Source organism: Gigantopelta aegis, chromosome 14 (genome assembly GCF_016097555.1).
Source record: "Gigantopelta aegis isolate Gae_Host chromosome 14, Gae_host_genome, whole genome shotgun sequence".
NCBI lineage: Eukaryota > Metazoa > Mollusca > Gastropoda > Neomphalida > Peltospiridae > Gigantopelta > Gigantopelta aegis.
Genome location: NC_054712.1, coordinates 11386451 through 11403151, shown reverse-complemented (window position 1 = coordinate 11403151; position 16701 = coordinate 11386451). Strand labels below are relative to the sequence as shown.

General features: G+C 41.3%; 1 protein-coding gene across 1 annotated transcript in view; it reads left to right on the top strand.

Moving 5' to 3' along the window:
* Positions 1 to 16701, top strand: part of LOC121388622 — a 74009-nt gene that overhangs the window by 1530 nt on the left and 55778 nt on the right. The window contains exons 2-8 of the mRNA XM_041520040.1: positions 1187 to 1269; positions 2303 to 2380; positions 3472 to 3610; positions 6111 to 6365; positions 9684 to 9898; positions 11319 to 11541; positions 14554 to 14884. Coding sequence (XP_041375974.1) covers positions 1187 to 1269; positions 2303 to 2380; positions 3472 to 3610; positions 6111 to 6365; positions 9684 to 9898; positions 11319 to 11541; positions 14554 to 14884 — 1324 coding nt within the window. The remainder of the gene's footprint in view (positions 1 to 1186; positions 1270 to 2302; positions 2381 to 3471; positions 3611 to 6110; positions 6366 to 9683; positions 9899 to 11318; positions 11542 to 14553; positions 14885 to 16701) is intronic.

Sequence of the window (16701 nt, the reverse complement as noted above, 5' to 3'; positions counted from 1 at the left end):
CCAGACTAGGCCGTAGAGTTTTTTTGGTGGGTGGGTGTGGGTGAGGGCAGATGAATTCTGTGCATGCCTAAAACTCCAGAAACCGTTATTTTTACTGGATATTATTTGGAGAGAGGCTGCCCCCTAGCCCGAGTACTCTGACTGTAAGAAAGCTAGACGGACATTTGTACATAAATATGCTCTCATTGTAATGAGAGCGTATTTATGTCCAAATGTCCGTATAGGACTCTTACAGTCAGAGTACTCGGGCTAGCTGCCCCCTTGCATCCCGCTAGCTATGACCCTGGACCATTTGACGGGTAATGCCCTTTTTAAAGGGCTTGATGCACGGTCTGTCTGAGATCGATCCCCGTCAGTGGGACCATTGGGCTATTTCTCGTTCCAGCCAGTGCACCACGACTGGCATATCAAAGGCTGTGGTATGTGCTACCCTGTCTGTGGATTGGTGCATCTAAAAGATCCCTTGCTGCTAATCAAAAAAGAGTAGCCCATGAAATGGTGACACCAGGTTTTCTCTCTCAATATCAGCGTGGTCCTTAACCACATGTTCGACACCATATAACCGTGAATAAAATGTGTTGTGTCGTTAAATAAAAAATTTCCTTCCTTCTTTAAAGGTGCATTATCATAGTTGTCTGTACCACATTTTGCTATTTTTACATTTATATTATGCACAGTTTTTTCTTAATTAATTTGAATTTTTTTTAAAAAACAAATGGTGCTATTGAATTTGGAATTTTGAACGGTCGGCCAAAAAGAAAGTTCCAGAGCTAATATAAGTTTGTTTTGTTTTTTCCATTAGCAGCAAGGGATCTTTTATATGTACCATCCCACAGACAGGATAGCACATACCACAGCCTTTGATATACCAGTCGTGGTGCACTGGCTAGATTGAGAAATCGCCTAATGGGCCCACCAATGGGGATCGATCTGTGCATCAGGCATGTGCTTTACCACTGGGTTACATCCCACCGCTGATACCATATAAATTCATGTGCTAAGAGGAACTAAAAATTACTCTTTCTGAACTAATATCAGGTGAGTGAGAGTGCCCCTTAAATGGTGAGGTCTGACACACGTCATAGACACACAGGTTTATTAAAGCTCCAGTTGCATCTCTGTTTTGTGTTAATAAAACATTAAAATAAAAATAATTAAAAACATGACATTGCCCCTTTAATTTCAGGTGTGCTTGACCAGGAAGAATTTCTTGCACTGTTTGATGACCGAGCCTTTGTGGATCACTTTAATGTCTTCCTCATGTTGCCGGTAACATTTCATTCATTTTATTTTGTCAAGGGCAGATCCAGGAAGTATGTTAGAGGGTAAATGCAGTGAATATCTTAATCAGCATTGCGCCACAATTCGCTACCCAACGTTTCAGTGATCACTACATAATTATAAAATGTTAAATACATGTAGTAGTTTCTACTCAATTTTCAGCTAATCATCAATTGTCGCTGATCAAAATTTTAAAAACAAAATGTTTCCTGAGGACCAAGAACAAGAGGGTACCGCAATGAAAGTTGGCATCCATAACTCTGCAAGTAAAAAAGTATTTGAATATGCAGGCATGTTGTACACAGAGAGTAGATTTTGGGTGTCAAAAACCCTCTCTCTTTTAGCAAATTATCTTTCTTTTTTTCAATACAATTTCTGGGTGAGCATGTCTTGACCCCCCCCCCCCCCCCCCCCCCTCCATATAAACTTCACTCACCACAGTCTAGTTTCCCCTTGAATAAATTCCTGCACACACATGATCTGCCTTTGTTTTTATGTCCTGGGCATATTCCTCAGCTAAATGAGCTGTCTGTTAGGTTAGACAGAGGTTAGTGGTTAGTTGTTAGTGGTTATGGTTTATCTTGGTCCACCATTATCTCAGTATATTTGCTTCTCCAGTCTTCAACATTGAGGGGATGGGATGTAGCCCAGTGGTAAAGTGCATGTCTGAAGCATGGTCGGTCTAGGATTGATCCCCGTCAGTGGGCCCATTGGGCTCTTTCTCGATCCAGCCAGTGCACCACAACTGGTATATCAGAGGCCGTGGTATGTGCTATCCTGTCTGTGGGATGGTGCATATAAAAGATCTGTTGCTACTAATAGAAAAATGTAGCAGGTTTCCTGTCTATGATTATATGTCAAAATGACCAAATGTTCGACATGCGGTAGCCGATGATTAATAAATCAATATGCTCTAGTGGTGTTATTAAACAAAACAAACTTTCTTTCAACATCAAGATAATGATGTTTAACTGTATTTGTTATTTTATTTTACACACAAATTTCGTTTCTCTTTTTACAGGTTTTTGGCCAGAATGCTGTTTATATTTATCAGACAAAAAAGCTTGAATTTTTCCCACAAATCAGAAGACCACGTTTGGTGAGTATACAAATGATTCAAGAATACATCAGGTGCAGATAACTCTGACTAACCCTTACAAAAACTGAAAATGTACCAGTTTTTCAATATGAACACGGTGCTAGCAACCCAGGCAATTAACCTAAACAATTAACAAATGCCATGGAGATTGCTGCAGTATTTTTAAATATTCTGCAACATTTATTTTCCATTTGAAATAATTACAATTGTTTTATTGCCAAACATAAATAAACTGAAAAAAAGAGTTATATTTATGACAAAATTGAAAGAAAATGTCAATTAATGACACTTATTTTTTGTTACCATTAACCAGAATGTATTTGATTTGAAACACATGCATCACAGAATGATGAGGAGGGAGGAAATTATTTGTCAGGATTTATAAAACATTTTCAAAACATTGCCTCAAATTATTCATAAGGTCTAATACAGCAAGTCATTGCTATTTTGTTCTTTAACAGATTTTTTTTTTTTAATCTAGTATTTATTACCAAACAAAAATACAAACAGAAAATCCAGTAATATTGTTTGAATTATGTCATTGTGATGGGGAAAGTGTTTGTATGTGGGGCGTGACAAGTGTTACATAATTTTAGAGGGGACAGTGATCTTAGCATTATAAAACATTACATTTGTGGTGGTGGTGGTGGGGAGGGGATGGGGTGTTATATAAACTATGTATATTTAAGTGGAATGATACTAAATTACTGAAATCGCTTGATGCTCGTCCGGTTTAGGATCAATCCCCATCAGTGGCCCTATTGGGCTATTTTTCGTTCCAACCAGTGGTCCACAACTGGTGTAACAAAGGCGATGGTATGTGCTACCCTGTCTGTAGGATGGTGCATATAAAAAAATCCCTTGCTGCTAATTGAAAAGAGTAGGCCATGAAGTGGGGACAGCGGGTTTCCTCTATATATCTGTGTGGTCCTTAACTATATGTCTGACACCATATAACCGTAAATAAAATGTGTTGAGTGCGTCATTAAATAAAACATTTCGTTCTTCTTCCTTCTTTCACAAATTACAGACTCTGGCATCATAAAACAAACACTACCTTCCTTTCTTTTATTTCGCTATCCCTGTTTCAGTTTCTGACCCATGAGGCTGTAATGAGCTGGTTGTTCAAGGAGAGGTTTCCAGCATTTCAACAGACCCGGCTCTACCTGATGTACAACCTGCATGGACAAATCAAAGACGTGGGGTTCTACATTGAGGAGACCAGTGCAGGTACAGTCTTGTGTCAGGTCAGGTCAGGCCAGGCCAGGTCAGGTCAGGTCAGGTCATAAGGTTTGACATGCATGTTCAGTGGCTTACATCGGCTCCTTGTCCAGGTCAGGATTCTTGTGTTATCCATGAAGCTCAGTGGTAGAGCACCTTCCTTATGTGTAATTGGTCATAGGATTGATTCCCCAGGGTGAAACCATCATTTTGATTGTCTCCCAGAGTAAGTTTTATTGACTCATTAGAGAGGTATAAATATGGCCACTACTCCAGCTTCTCTCTTCCTGATAGTTCATTGGCATAGCTAGAATTTTACAAGAGGGCACTCTCATTACATTCATCAAACTAAATTTTTATCAGTTGTGTGCTGTTCAGATATATGTTACACACACAAGTATCAATACAACAAGAAAATTGATATGCAAGAATAACAAAGCATCATCGTGTTTGTGAAGGAATGAGCATGGACATTGTAAACTTGATACATGTGTCATAAACTACTGATTACCAGGCACACAATTTATGGTAACCAGTACATGGGTTAACAGGCATTATATTTATTTTGATGCCTGCTTTATGTGGGAAAGGAGGATGCAACCACATTATGAATTGTGTTATGGGGTGACAGAAAAATGTGAAAGGTGGTGGGAAAAAAAAAGAAGAGTTGTGATGGGTAGAGGGCATGGCCCATATGCCCTTATTCTGGCTACGCCATTGAAATAGTTGAGAGGTGTGTGCCTAGACTGCATGCTTGAACCTTAAGGTGGATATAAAGATGAAAATAAACTGAAATGAATGAATGAATTGCAGATCATTGCAGAGGATGGGGGGGGGGGGGGGTCTTGATGTAGCCCAGTGGTAAGAAAAAAAGAAGTGTTTTATTTAACGACGCACTCAACACATTTTATTTACGATTATATGTCGTCAGACATATGGTTAAGGACCACACAGATTTTTTTAGAGGAAACCCACTGTCACCACATAGGCTACTCTTTTACGACAGGCAGCAAGGGATCTTTTATTTGCGCTTCCCACAGGCAGGATAGCACAAACCATGGCCTTTGTTGAACCAGTTATGGATCACTGGTCGGTGCAAGTGGTTTACACCTACCCATTGAGCCTTGCGGAGCACTCACTCAGGGTTTGGAGTCGGTATCTGGATTAAAAATTCCATGCCTCGACTGGGATCCGAACCCAGTACCTACCAGCCTGTAGACCGATTGCCTACCACGACGCCACCGAGGCCGGTCCCAGTGGTAAGATGCTCGCCTGATGCACAGTCAGTCGGTGGGTGGGCCCATTGGGATACTTCTAGTTCCACCCAGTGCACCATGACTGGTGGAACAACCGCCATGGTATGAAGTAGCCTGTTTGTAGGATACTGCAGATAAAAGATCCTTTGATGCTAATCAGAAAAAGTAGCCCATTGCATTCCAACAATGGGTTTCCTCTCTCATAATCTGTGTGGTTCTGAACCATATGTCTGTCACAAACTGAAATTTACAGCTTTAACTAAACGCTAGTATATAATTACTGTTCATGGTCATCCATTTTGGGATGTATTTTATCATGCACTTTGATCCAATTAAAAAGCAGTGTTTGAACAATTAGAACATCTCCATTATCATTACAATGTCCAACACTATATACAGTCAAACCTGCCCTAGTGGCCACCTGTATTAAGCAGCCATTTTTATTCTCCCAAGTTGCCTAATATAGCATAAACTTATATGTTTTAAGCTGACACCTGTCTTAAAAGGCCACTTTTGGTATATACGAGGGGGTGTCCAAAAACATTGAGCCTTGCACAGTTTCTGAAATGATAGCTGACTTTTTTATGTGTGGTAATGTGTAGCAGTGTTTGTCGATGTAATGTGCTTAGTGTTATATTTATGACTTTGGCCAATAGGTACCTCAAGACATTGAGAAGAAATGGACAAAACGGAGTACACTGCTGTGATTAACTTGTTGACACTTGAGGGCTAGACACACCAGAGAATCCATGAATGCATGTATGCAGTCTATGAGAACTCTTCCCTGTGTCCTTTGTCACTGTCAAGCGATGGGTGCAACTTCCCAGGAAAATGTTGACAAAATGCATCAAATGGTTCTTGAAAACAGGCGAATATCAACTGGAGAGAACTGGCTTGTCACATTGATCCATAGATAATATCCTTCATCATCATTTGCACATGTCCAAGGTTTGTGCAAGATGGATCCTCCCCAAAATGCTGACTTTCTTGGGAAGTTACAGTTGTTGGCCTTCCTGGATGGGTGTCACCTTCCAGACTTGATCTGCCCTGCTTAAATTATCTGACCCATCGCTTGACAGTGGCATAGGACAGGGCAGTCCCCACAGACATCTGTGTAGTGAGACCTCAGAAACTGTGCAACGCTCAATATTTTTTGACACCACCTCGTGGTGACTGTTTAACACAGGTTTAATTGTCTGGCCATAATTAAACTATTTCGAGTGCATCATTAAATAAAACCTTCCTTTCTTCAGATCACCCGGAGTTGGTGGAGGCGACACGACACTTCACGAATAACCTGCTGGGCAGCGTGATGGGCATGAAGCGGTTCCTCGACTCGCTGACTGGGACGGCCGGACAGAAGGTGGCAAACTGCTGGCTGGACATCGAGGCCCTGCGACTGGCCGACAACAGCAGCATGCGCAAATTCATGATCGACAAGATCAAGAAAACGTACATCACCGAGAGAAGCGAGCGGATGCCGAGTGGCGAAAATCTCGCTTATCTAGGTCAGTGAAAAAGAACTGTATAACAGTTGTGTCATATACGAAATCTGGCCCTTTTTTTACTTCCCCTACACTACCATGTAGTATTAGGTCTCACTACACAGATGTCTTCTGACACTGAAATCCATGTCAAGTTGCCCAACTTCAAATGAACATTGCCAATAGAACAGGTTCTCATTGGCACTGAGGTCACACTACACAGATGTTATCTGCCATTGAAATGCATGTTAAATTTTCCAACTTCAAATGAAAATAGTCAATAGAACGGGTTCTCGTTGGCATTAATAACGTACACCATTGCAAACATACATTATATAAGCATTTATTTTCACTCCAAAATTGATAATATTTCTGTCTCAGTTTTTTGCTATATTACTGCATCTAGCTATAGTACCAGTCCGAATAGGTGGTCCAGTAACCAATTCACTCTGGCTGCCTCTTCCGCTATACACCCATGTCCCAAAATGTTAATGCACAATATAGTCAGGGAGTCAAAAAGTACTCAAAAAACAGGTTCAAGGTGAACCCTTCTGCTATACTTTTTATTTTGGTATTTTTAAATAACTTAGATATTATGGATGAAGGATTGATTGGTCTGCAAGTCAATTTCTATTACAAAATAACATGGGCAAAATCTAGCCAGACAGCTTACCATTGAAAAATACAAATTGCTTTAATTCTTCACCAATTATTAGAAACGAATAAGTGAACCACAACATACATGTATGTTGCAATTAAGAACTACCGGTATAGTGGACCATGATGAATAACTCTCACCGGGTAGTGAGACTTTGTGTTTTGTCTCTATCTGTCTGTCTGCCCCACATATTGTTTTCATTTATTTATTATTATCATTAAAAATGTTTTTAATTTTTTTGTTTGTTTGTATGTTTGTTTGTTCCTTTCTTTCTTTCTTTCTGGTATGTACTGTCCTCTCTCTGGGAAGATGCATATGAATAAATAAATAAAGTTTAGTTTGTTTAATGACATCACTAGAGCACATTGATTTATAGTCATCGGCTACTGGGTGTCAAACATTTGGGGATTTTGACATATAGTTTAAGAGAGGAAACCCACTACATTTTCCCATTAGTAACAAGGGATCTTTTATATGCACCATCCCACAGACAGGATAGGACATACCACAGCCTTTGAGATATGAGTTGTGGTGCACTGGCTAGGTGCATATGAAAGATCTCTGGCTGATTTATTGGTAGGAATTGCCTAGGTGCCAGCACTGGTTTGCTTTATCTCCATCAACCAAACATTGAAATACATATAGGTAGATCGATCCCTGTCGGTGGGCCCATTGGGCTATTTCTCGTCCCAGCCAATGCACCACAACTGGTTTATCAAAGGCTGTGGTATGTGCTGTTCTGTCTGTGGGATGGTGCATATATACTCTTCAAAAAAAGAAACGCAAAAGGGTACAAATGGGTTATAACTCCGATTTTATGTTTCCTACCGGTTCATGCTTTGTGAATATAAGGTCATTGCATGTCCCAAACACATTCCCATGGTTACATTCGATAAAACGCAGCTACTGTACAATAAAGTTCCAAAATGTGAATATTCGCAAAAACGCAGCCACGTGCAAACCATGTCACCACTGCACGTGCGTTGTCTGCACGTGCAACATGAACACCGACAGTATAAAAGTGCAGGGTGTTCGCTTGCCTGGCCTCTGTATCTGGCCGACAGTTGACAATCCAGGACATGCCACGTCTCAGTGAACCGCAGAGAAACAATGCCATCAGCCGACTAGACGCAGGCGAATCCAGAACGGCCGTTGCCAGGGCATTCCATGTGTCCCCAAGCACCATCTCCAGACTGTGGGACCGTTACCAGCAACATGGATCAACACGTGACCTCCCTAGATCCGGTCGACCACGGGTCACTACCCCCGGGCAGGACCGCTACATCCGGGTACGCCACCTTCGGGAACGATTGACTACTGCCACCTCCACAGCCGCAGCAATACCAGGTTTGCGCAGGATATCCGACCAGACCGTACGGAACCGCCTACGTGAGGTAGGAATTCGTGCCAGACGTCCAGTTCGAGGTGTCATCTTAACACCACAACACCGTCGACTCCGACTGCAGTGGTGCCAGATTCATCGACAATGGCCTCAACTGCGATGGAGACAGGTGTGGTTCAGTGACGAGTCCCGATTTCTGCTCCGACGTCATGATGGAAGATGTCGCGTGTATAGGCGTCGTGGTGAACGTTATGCGGCAAACTGTGTGCAGGAAGTGGACAGATTCGGCGGGGGTAGTGTCATGGTGTGGGCAGCCATCTCACACACTGGCAGAACTGACCTGGTCCATGTGCAGGGCAACCTGAATGCACAGGGCTACATTGACCAGATCCTCCGGCCACACATCGTTCCAGTTATGGCCAACGCCAACGCAGTGTTCCAACATGACAACGCCAGGCCTCACACAGCACGTCTCACAACGGCTTTCCTACAGAACAACAACATTAATGTCCTTCCTTGGCCATCGACATCACCGGATTTGAACCCAATTGAGCATCTATGGGACGAGTTGGACCGACGCCTCCGACAGCGACAACCACAGCCCCAGACCCTGCCCGAGCTGGCAGCAGCCTTGCAGGCCGAGTGGGCCACCATCCCCCGGGACGTCATCCGTGCTCTGGTTGCTTCAATGGGCAGGCGGTGCCAGGCAGTTGTCAACACACGCGGAGGCCACACCCGGTATTGACTCCAGATGACCTTGACCTTGGTGGTGTGTCCTATCACTTACTCACAATGGACTAGAGTGAATTGTGAACAATCCTGCAACATTTGGTAATTATGGGACTCACCATTCAATAATTAAATCAATTCTCCAAATGTTACGACAATGTGGTTTTGCGTTTCTTCTTTTGAAGAGTATATAAAAGATCCCTTGGTACTAATGGAAAAATGTAGTGCGTTTCCTCTCTAAAACTATATGTCAAAATTACCAAAATGTTTGACATCCAATAGTCGATGATGAATAAATCAGTGTGCTCTAGTGGTGTCGTTAAACAAAACAAACTTTTACATGTAGCTGTAATATGTTGGACACTAAATAGCTGTCATTTAAAATGTGTCCAGGTGTTACTAAATTTCTTTTGTTGGGATATTTATTTATTTATTATATTTATTTATTTATTTATTTATTTATTCATTTATTATGATTTAAACTTTTTAAAATTTGTTTTACTATTTTTATTTTATTTTACTTTAATTTTTTAATTATTATTTTATTTTATTTTAAAAATCTTTTTATATATCAAATTCTATTTTTATTTTTATATCTATTTATTTATGTCAGATGTGTTAAATTTTAACATCGTCCCTGAAGATAAGACTGAGTTTTTGACGGGGTATGTTTCGATGACACACTTTGATGGGTTTGAAGATTTCATGCTTGAGTCAGTGTGTGCTCTGGAGGAAATACAAAACTTACTGATCCATGCAATGAGGAAATACTGGGTGCCAAGATATGTGCTGCATGTTCTCAATGTTCTTCCAATCCACGACTTACAGGTACATATATCGGATAGTGGGTGGGAAGGGAAGGAGGGAGGGAGGGGTAGAGCTTGATAGGTGGGTGGGGAGGGAGAGAGAGGGTAGAGCTTGATAGTAGAGTACTGCATGTTCTCAATGTTCTGCCAATCCACAACTTACAGGTACATACATCTGATGGTGGGTGGGGAGGGAGGTAGGGAGGGGGTAGAGCTTGATAGGTGGGTGGGGAGGGAAGGAGGGAAGGGTAGAGCTTGATAGGTGGGTGGGGAGGGAGGGAGGGATGGGGGTAGAACTTGATAGGTGGGGAAGGAGGAAAGGGGTAGAGTTTGATAGGTGGGTGGGAAGAGAGGGAGGGAGGGGGTAGAGCTTGATAGTAGAGTCCATGACTTACAGGTACATATATATGGTGGGTGGGGAGGGAGGGAGGGAGGGAGGGGGTAGAGCTTGATAGGTGGGTGGGGAGGGAGGGATGGGTAGAGCTTGATAGGTGGGAGGGAGGGAGGGATGGGGGTAGAGCTTGATAGGTGGGGAGGGAGGGGAGGGGTAAAGCTTGATAGGTGGGTGAGAAGGGAGTGAGGGAGGGAGGGAGGGGTAGAGCTTGATTGTAGAGTACTGCATGTTTTCAATGTTCTGCCAATCCATGACTTACAGGTGCATATGTCTGATGGTGGGATGGGTGGGGAAGGGTCGGGAGAGAGTGGAAGGGAGAGAGTGGAAGGGAGAGGGAGGAATGAGCTTGGTTCGGCCAGTCCACACTGGGTTACCACATACACTGTTTATTTCCATGCTTCACAGAATGGTGATGAATTAGAAAAAGCATCATAATGTGGGTGTTGATAATATTTCTGATTAATTTTCATGGGTTGTGTTTTCAGCAATTTTTTTTGACAGTCCTGTATTAGGCTAGTTATATGTGTCCTTGGAAGATGTAAACAAATGGGTTTGTTAGGTTCATATTCGAACAGATGATGCTTAGTCACTATTTGATGATGAAGGTCTCACTACAAAGATGACTTCTGGGTGAAAGTTCATTGATCACGGTCCACTATAGTTCCTAATTGTGACACAAATTATGGTTCACATATTCACTTCTAGGAAATGGTGAAGAATGAAAACAATATGTATGTTTAAGGGTAAGCCTTCTGGCTGTATTTTGCCCATCCTATTTTGTAATATTGTGCATTGACCTTTTGGGATATGAGTGTATAGCATAAGAGACAGCTGGAGTGAATCGGTTAATGAACCACCTGTTCAGACCGGTATTACAGCCAGATGCGGTCATCTAACAAAAAACTGAAACGGAAATGTTCTCAATTTTGGAGTGAAAATAAATGCGACCGAAGGTCTGAAAACAGGAATGGACTGGTTATGAGTTTGTAATAGCATCACAAATTAAGTGTTAATAATATTTCTGAACGATTATCCTTGTTTTTTTCAGTCACTATTTGGCGATGAGGGCCTGGACAAGGAATATATTGAGAGGCTCATTGACAGAAAGAAGAGTATATACTTCCCAAGTGAACAGTCAGACGAGTCATTTACGAGTCTGCCGTCTTCTTCATCGTCTCAGCAATCATATACCAGTTCACAGACACCTGTCCCATACCCGTATCCAGAGTTTGAAACAACAACACCATTCGATCTGCTGTCCCTATGGGCAGGTTAATAGTTCATTTTATTAACACATATTCTTGCACCCCTCATCTCCAGACTTAAGAAAAGCTACACCATTTGATCTGCTGTCCCTATGGGCAGGTTAATAGTTAATTTTATTAACACATATTCTTGCACCCCTTAGCTCCAGACTTAAAAAAAAAGAAATACCGTTTGTTCTGTTGTTCCTATGGACAGGGGGGTGGGCCAGTGGTAAAGCGCTCGCTCGATGTGCGGTCAGTCTGGGATCGATCCCCATCAGTGGACCCATTGGGCTATTTCTTGTTCCTGCCAGTGCATCCATGTGGTATATCAAAGGCATTGGTATGCACTACCCTGTCTGTGGGATGGTGCATATAAAAGATCACTTGCTGTTAATTGAAAAGAGTAGCCCATGAAGTGGCGACAGCGGGTTTTCTCTCTCAATATCTGTGTGGTCCTTAACCATATGTCTGACGCCATATAACCGAAAATAAAATGTGTTGAGTGCATCGTTAAAAAAACATTTCTTTCTTTCTATGGGTAGGTTAATAGTTCATTTTATTAACACATATTCTTGCACCCCTCAGCTCCAGACTTAAAAAAAGCTACACCATTTGATCTGTTGTCCCTATGGGTAGGTTAATAGTTCATTTTATTAACACATATTCTAGCACCCCTCATCTCCAGACGTAAGAAAAGCTACACCATTCGATCTGTTGTTCCTATGGCCAGGTTAATAGTTCATTTTATTAACACATATTCTTGCACCCCTCAGCTCCAGACTTAAGAATAGCTACACCATTTGATCTGTTGTCCCTATGAGCAGGTTAATAGTTCCTTATCACAATCTCTAGTGGTGGGGGTGCACAGTCTCTAGTGGGGTGGGGGTGCAGTCTCTAGTGGGGTGGGGGTGCACAGTCTCTAGTGGGGTTGCGGGTACACAGTCTCTAGTGGGGTGGGGGTGCACAGTTTCTAGTGGGGCGGGGGTGCACAGTCTCTAGTGGGGTGGGGGTGCAGTCTATAGTGGGGTGGGGTGCACAGTCTCTAGTGGGGTGGAGGTGCACAGTCTCTAGTGGAGGGGAGCACAAGCCAGATTTGTTTCTTTATTTATAAAAATTACTCTTTGTAGCAGACCAAAATTATACATACAGTTACACATTACACATACAGAGTTACACATTACAAATACAGTTACACATTACATATACAGAGTTACACATTACATATACAGAGTTACACAGTACATATACAGTTACACATTACATATACAGTTACACATTACATATAGTTACACATTACGTATACAGAGTTACACATTACATATACAGAGTTACACAGTACATATACAGTTACACATTACATATACAGTTACACATTACATATAGTTACACATTACATATACAGAGTTACACATTACATATACAGAGTTACACAGTACATATACAGTTACACATTACATATACAGTTACACATTACATATAGTTACACATTACATATACAGAGTTACACATTACATATACAGAGTTACACATTACATATACAGAGTTACAGACACTAACATTCTAAACAAGAAAACATGTTCAAGATGCTATTGGAAAGAAATGTTTTATTTAAAGACGCACTCAACACATTTTATTTACTGTTATATGGTGTCGGACTTATGGTTGAGGACCACACAGATATTGAGAGAGCAAACCTGCTGTTGCCACTTCATGGGCTACTCATTTCGATTAGCAGCAAGTGATCTGTTATATGCATTAACCCACAGACAGAATAGTACATACCACGGCCTTTGTTACACTAGTTGTGGAGCACTGGCTGGAATGAGAAATAGCCCAATGGGCCCACCGACGGGAATCGACACTAGATCGATTACGCATCAGGCACTCGCTGTACCACTGAGCTAGGTCCCGCCCCTAATATGCAATTGGAGTCCTTAAAATATTCAATTAGTTGGATACATATTATGTTACCATGGCAACAAATTCATGTCAGTCTTTTCTAGTAATTGTTTATAATATAAAATTTAGATTATTAGTCCCCTATTGGTTAACAGGATGAGACCATAGTTTTATTTTTCTCCATCCCTCTGTTGTCTGTCTGTCTGTGTCTGTCCATCTGTCTGTCCATCCACCCTTCCACCATTTCTGGGTGTTTCCAATGCTTCGAGATATTAATCTGAGATTTTGTTTATGATCACTGAAATCAAACATATACTTGTATTTTATTGTTTAGATTATCCATTTCTGTACAACCAGAGTGTTTCTGGTTATCTTGGTGTTTCTAATACCACAAAATACTTCTTTTTTTTCTTCATATTTTTAAAAACGCACGTGTATCTGAGAAGTAACTGTTAAGGCTGTTTTTAAAGCTCTTGTTTCACTCTGTTGTATCCAGATTTGTTACAGTTGTTTAAATTAACCAAACTTAGTGTTAATTTTTACTAGTTGAAACTAGAGTCTAGGTGAAAATTATGCCGTAGTGTTTAAAAACTAGTGTCTGTCCCTTTAATTTGTTCTACATGATGATGATGTAAGTCATTCCAAGTACAGTAAATTACATTTAGAACGAACACGCTTACAACATACTACTGGTTAGAACGAACTGATTGTAAAGTCCCATTCCCCCCTCCATATAGTATTAATAAATTTTAATGTATAGAACAAACTATGTATAGCAAATTAACTGTTAAAACGAACCAGTTTGTTTGTCAAAAGTTTTGAATTTCAATGTAAATTAGTGTATATACAGTGAATTGATCATAATTTCTTACCTTATTTGTATGTTATTAATCAGCAGCATTAACAGCAATGCATCCAAAATGATTGCACTGATGTTAATTCTTGTGTTTAAATTTAAAAAATCCAAAATGGTCGACTTCCTGAATGAAAACCGTTAACTTCCACAAATGTGTATAACGAACTACTGCTATAACGTACCGATGTGTCTGGTCCATTGCAGTTTGTTATAAGAGTACTTTTAAATTCTTATTGTATAATTGTTTATGAAATGTTTTCGATTATTTTCTCTATTTCCAGGTGGTGCTCTCCAGGCGCCAGACGGCCAGTCATGTGACATGAGCTGGCTACAGTGCAATCTGTCTGATGAGAGTCTGTCATCAGGTGACACTTCCCTGGGGACAGATAGCTGTGTGACCCAGACCGAGTGTCCATCCCGCCTCAGTCTGGATGAGACTAGCCTTGACGGCATGGTCTTGCCCCCACTTGAGCAGAACGGCCTGGGCAGGATGTCTCGACAGCAGAAAGCATTCCTCCTCGGAGGGTACGGCACGGAGGTGCCTCTGCCCAGGGCCAATTTGAGGATAGTGCGTGCCCTGGCATCTGATTGTCTCGCGGGCTGTCCCTTCAGGTAATCCTTTGTTTTACAGGCTCCTTATGTGCAGTCTTTTGTCTCACTGGTTGTTCCTTTAAGTAATCTTATTATAGCAGGCTATCCTTATGGGCAGTGTTTTATCTCATCTGTAATCATTTGTCTCGTGGTCTGTACCTTCAGGTAATCATTTGTCTTGTGGTCTGTACCTTCAAGTAATCATTTGTCTCGTGGTCTGTACCTTCAGGTAATCATTTGTCTTGTGGTCTGTACCTTCAGGTAATCATTTGTCTCGTGGTCTGTACCTTCAGGTAATCATTTGCCTTGTGGTCTGTTCCTTCAGGTAATCATTTTCCTTGTGGTCTGTACCTTCAGGTAATCATTTCTCTTGTGGGTTGTTCCTTCAGGTAATAATTTGTCTTGTGGGTTGTTCCTTCAGGTAATCATTTGTCTTGTGGTCTGTTCCTTCAGGTAATCATTAGGTCTTGTGGTCTGTACCTTTAGGTAATCATTTGTCTCGTGGTCTGTACCTTCAGGTAATCATTTATCTTGTGGTCTGTACCTTCAGGTAATCATTTGTCTCATAGTCTGTACCTTCAGGTAATCATTTGTTCTGTGGTCTGTTCCTTCAGGTAATCATTTGTCTTGTGGTCTGTTCCTTCAGGTAATCATTAGGTCTTGTGGTCTGTACCTTTAGGTAATCATTTGTCTCGTGGTCTGTACCTTCAGGTAATCATTTGTCTTGTGGTCTGTACCTTCAGGTAATCATTTGTCTCATGGTATGTACCTTCAGGTAATCATTTGTTCTGTGGTCTGTTCCTTCAGGTTCAGGTAATCATTTGTCTCGTGGTCTGTACCTTGTAATCATTTGTCTTGTGTCTGTACCTTCAGGTAATCATTTGTCTCGTGGTCTGTTTCAGGTAATCATTTCTTGTGGTCTGTGGTCTGGTACCTTCAGGTAATCATTTCTCTTGTGGGTTTTCCTTCAGGTAATAATTTGTCTTGTGGGTTGTTCCTTCAGGTAATCATTTGTCTTGTGGTCTGTTCCTTCAGGTAATCATTAGGTCTTGTGGTCTGTACCTTCAGGTAATCATTTGTCTCGTGGTCTGTACCTTCAGGTAATCATTTATCTTGTGGTCTGTACCTTCAGGTAATCATTTGTCTCATAGTCTGTACCTTCAGGTAATCATTTGTTCTGTGGTCTGTTCCTTCAGGTAATCATTTGTCTTGTGGTCTGTTCCTTCAGGTAATCATTAGGTCTTGTGGTCTGTACCTTTAGGTAATCATTTGTCTCGTGGTCTGTACCTTCAGGTAATCATTTGTCTTGTGGTCTGTACCTTCAGGTAATCATTTGTCTCATGGTATGTACCTTCAGGTAATCATTTGTTCTGTGGTCTGTTCCTTCAGGTAATCATTTGTCTTGTGGTCTGTTCCTTCAGGTAATCATTTGTCTCGTGGTCTGTACCTTCAGGTAATCATTTGTCTTGTGGTCTGTTCCTTCAGGTAATCATTTGTCTTGTGGTCTGTTCCTTCAGGTAATCATTTGTCTCGTGGTCTGTACCTTCAGGTAATCATTTTTCTTGTGGGTTGTTCCTTCAGGTAATCATTTGTCTCGTGGTCTGTACCTTCAGGTAATCATTTGTCTCGTGGTCTGTACCTTCAGGTAATCATTTGTCTCGTGGTCTGTACCTTCAGGTAATCATTTGTCTCGTGGTCTGTTCCTTCAGGTAATCATTTGTCTCGTGGGCTGTCCCTTCAGGTAATCATTTGTCTCGTAGGCTGTTCCTTCAGGTAATCATTTGCCTTGTTGGCTGTTCCTTCAGGTAATCATTTGTCTCATGGACTGTTCCTTCAGG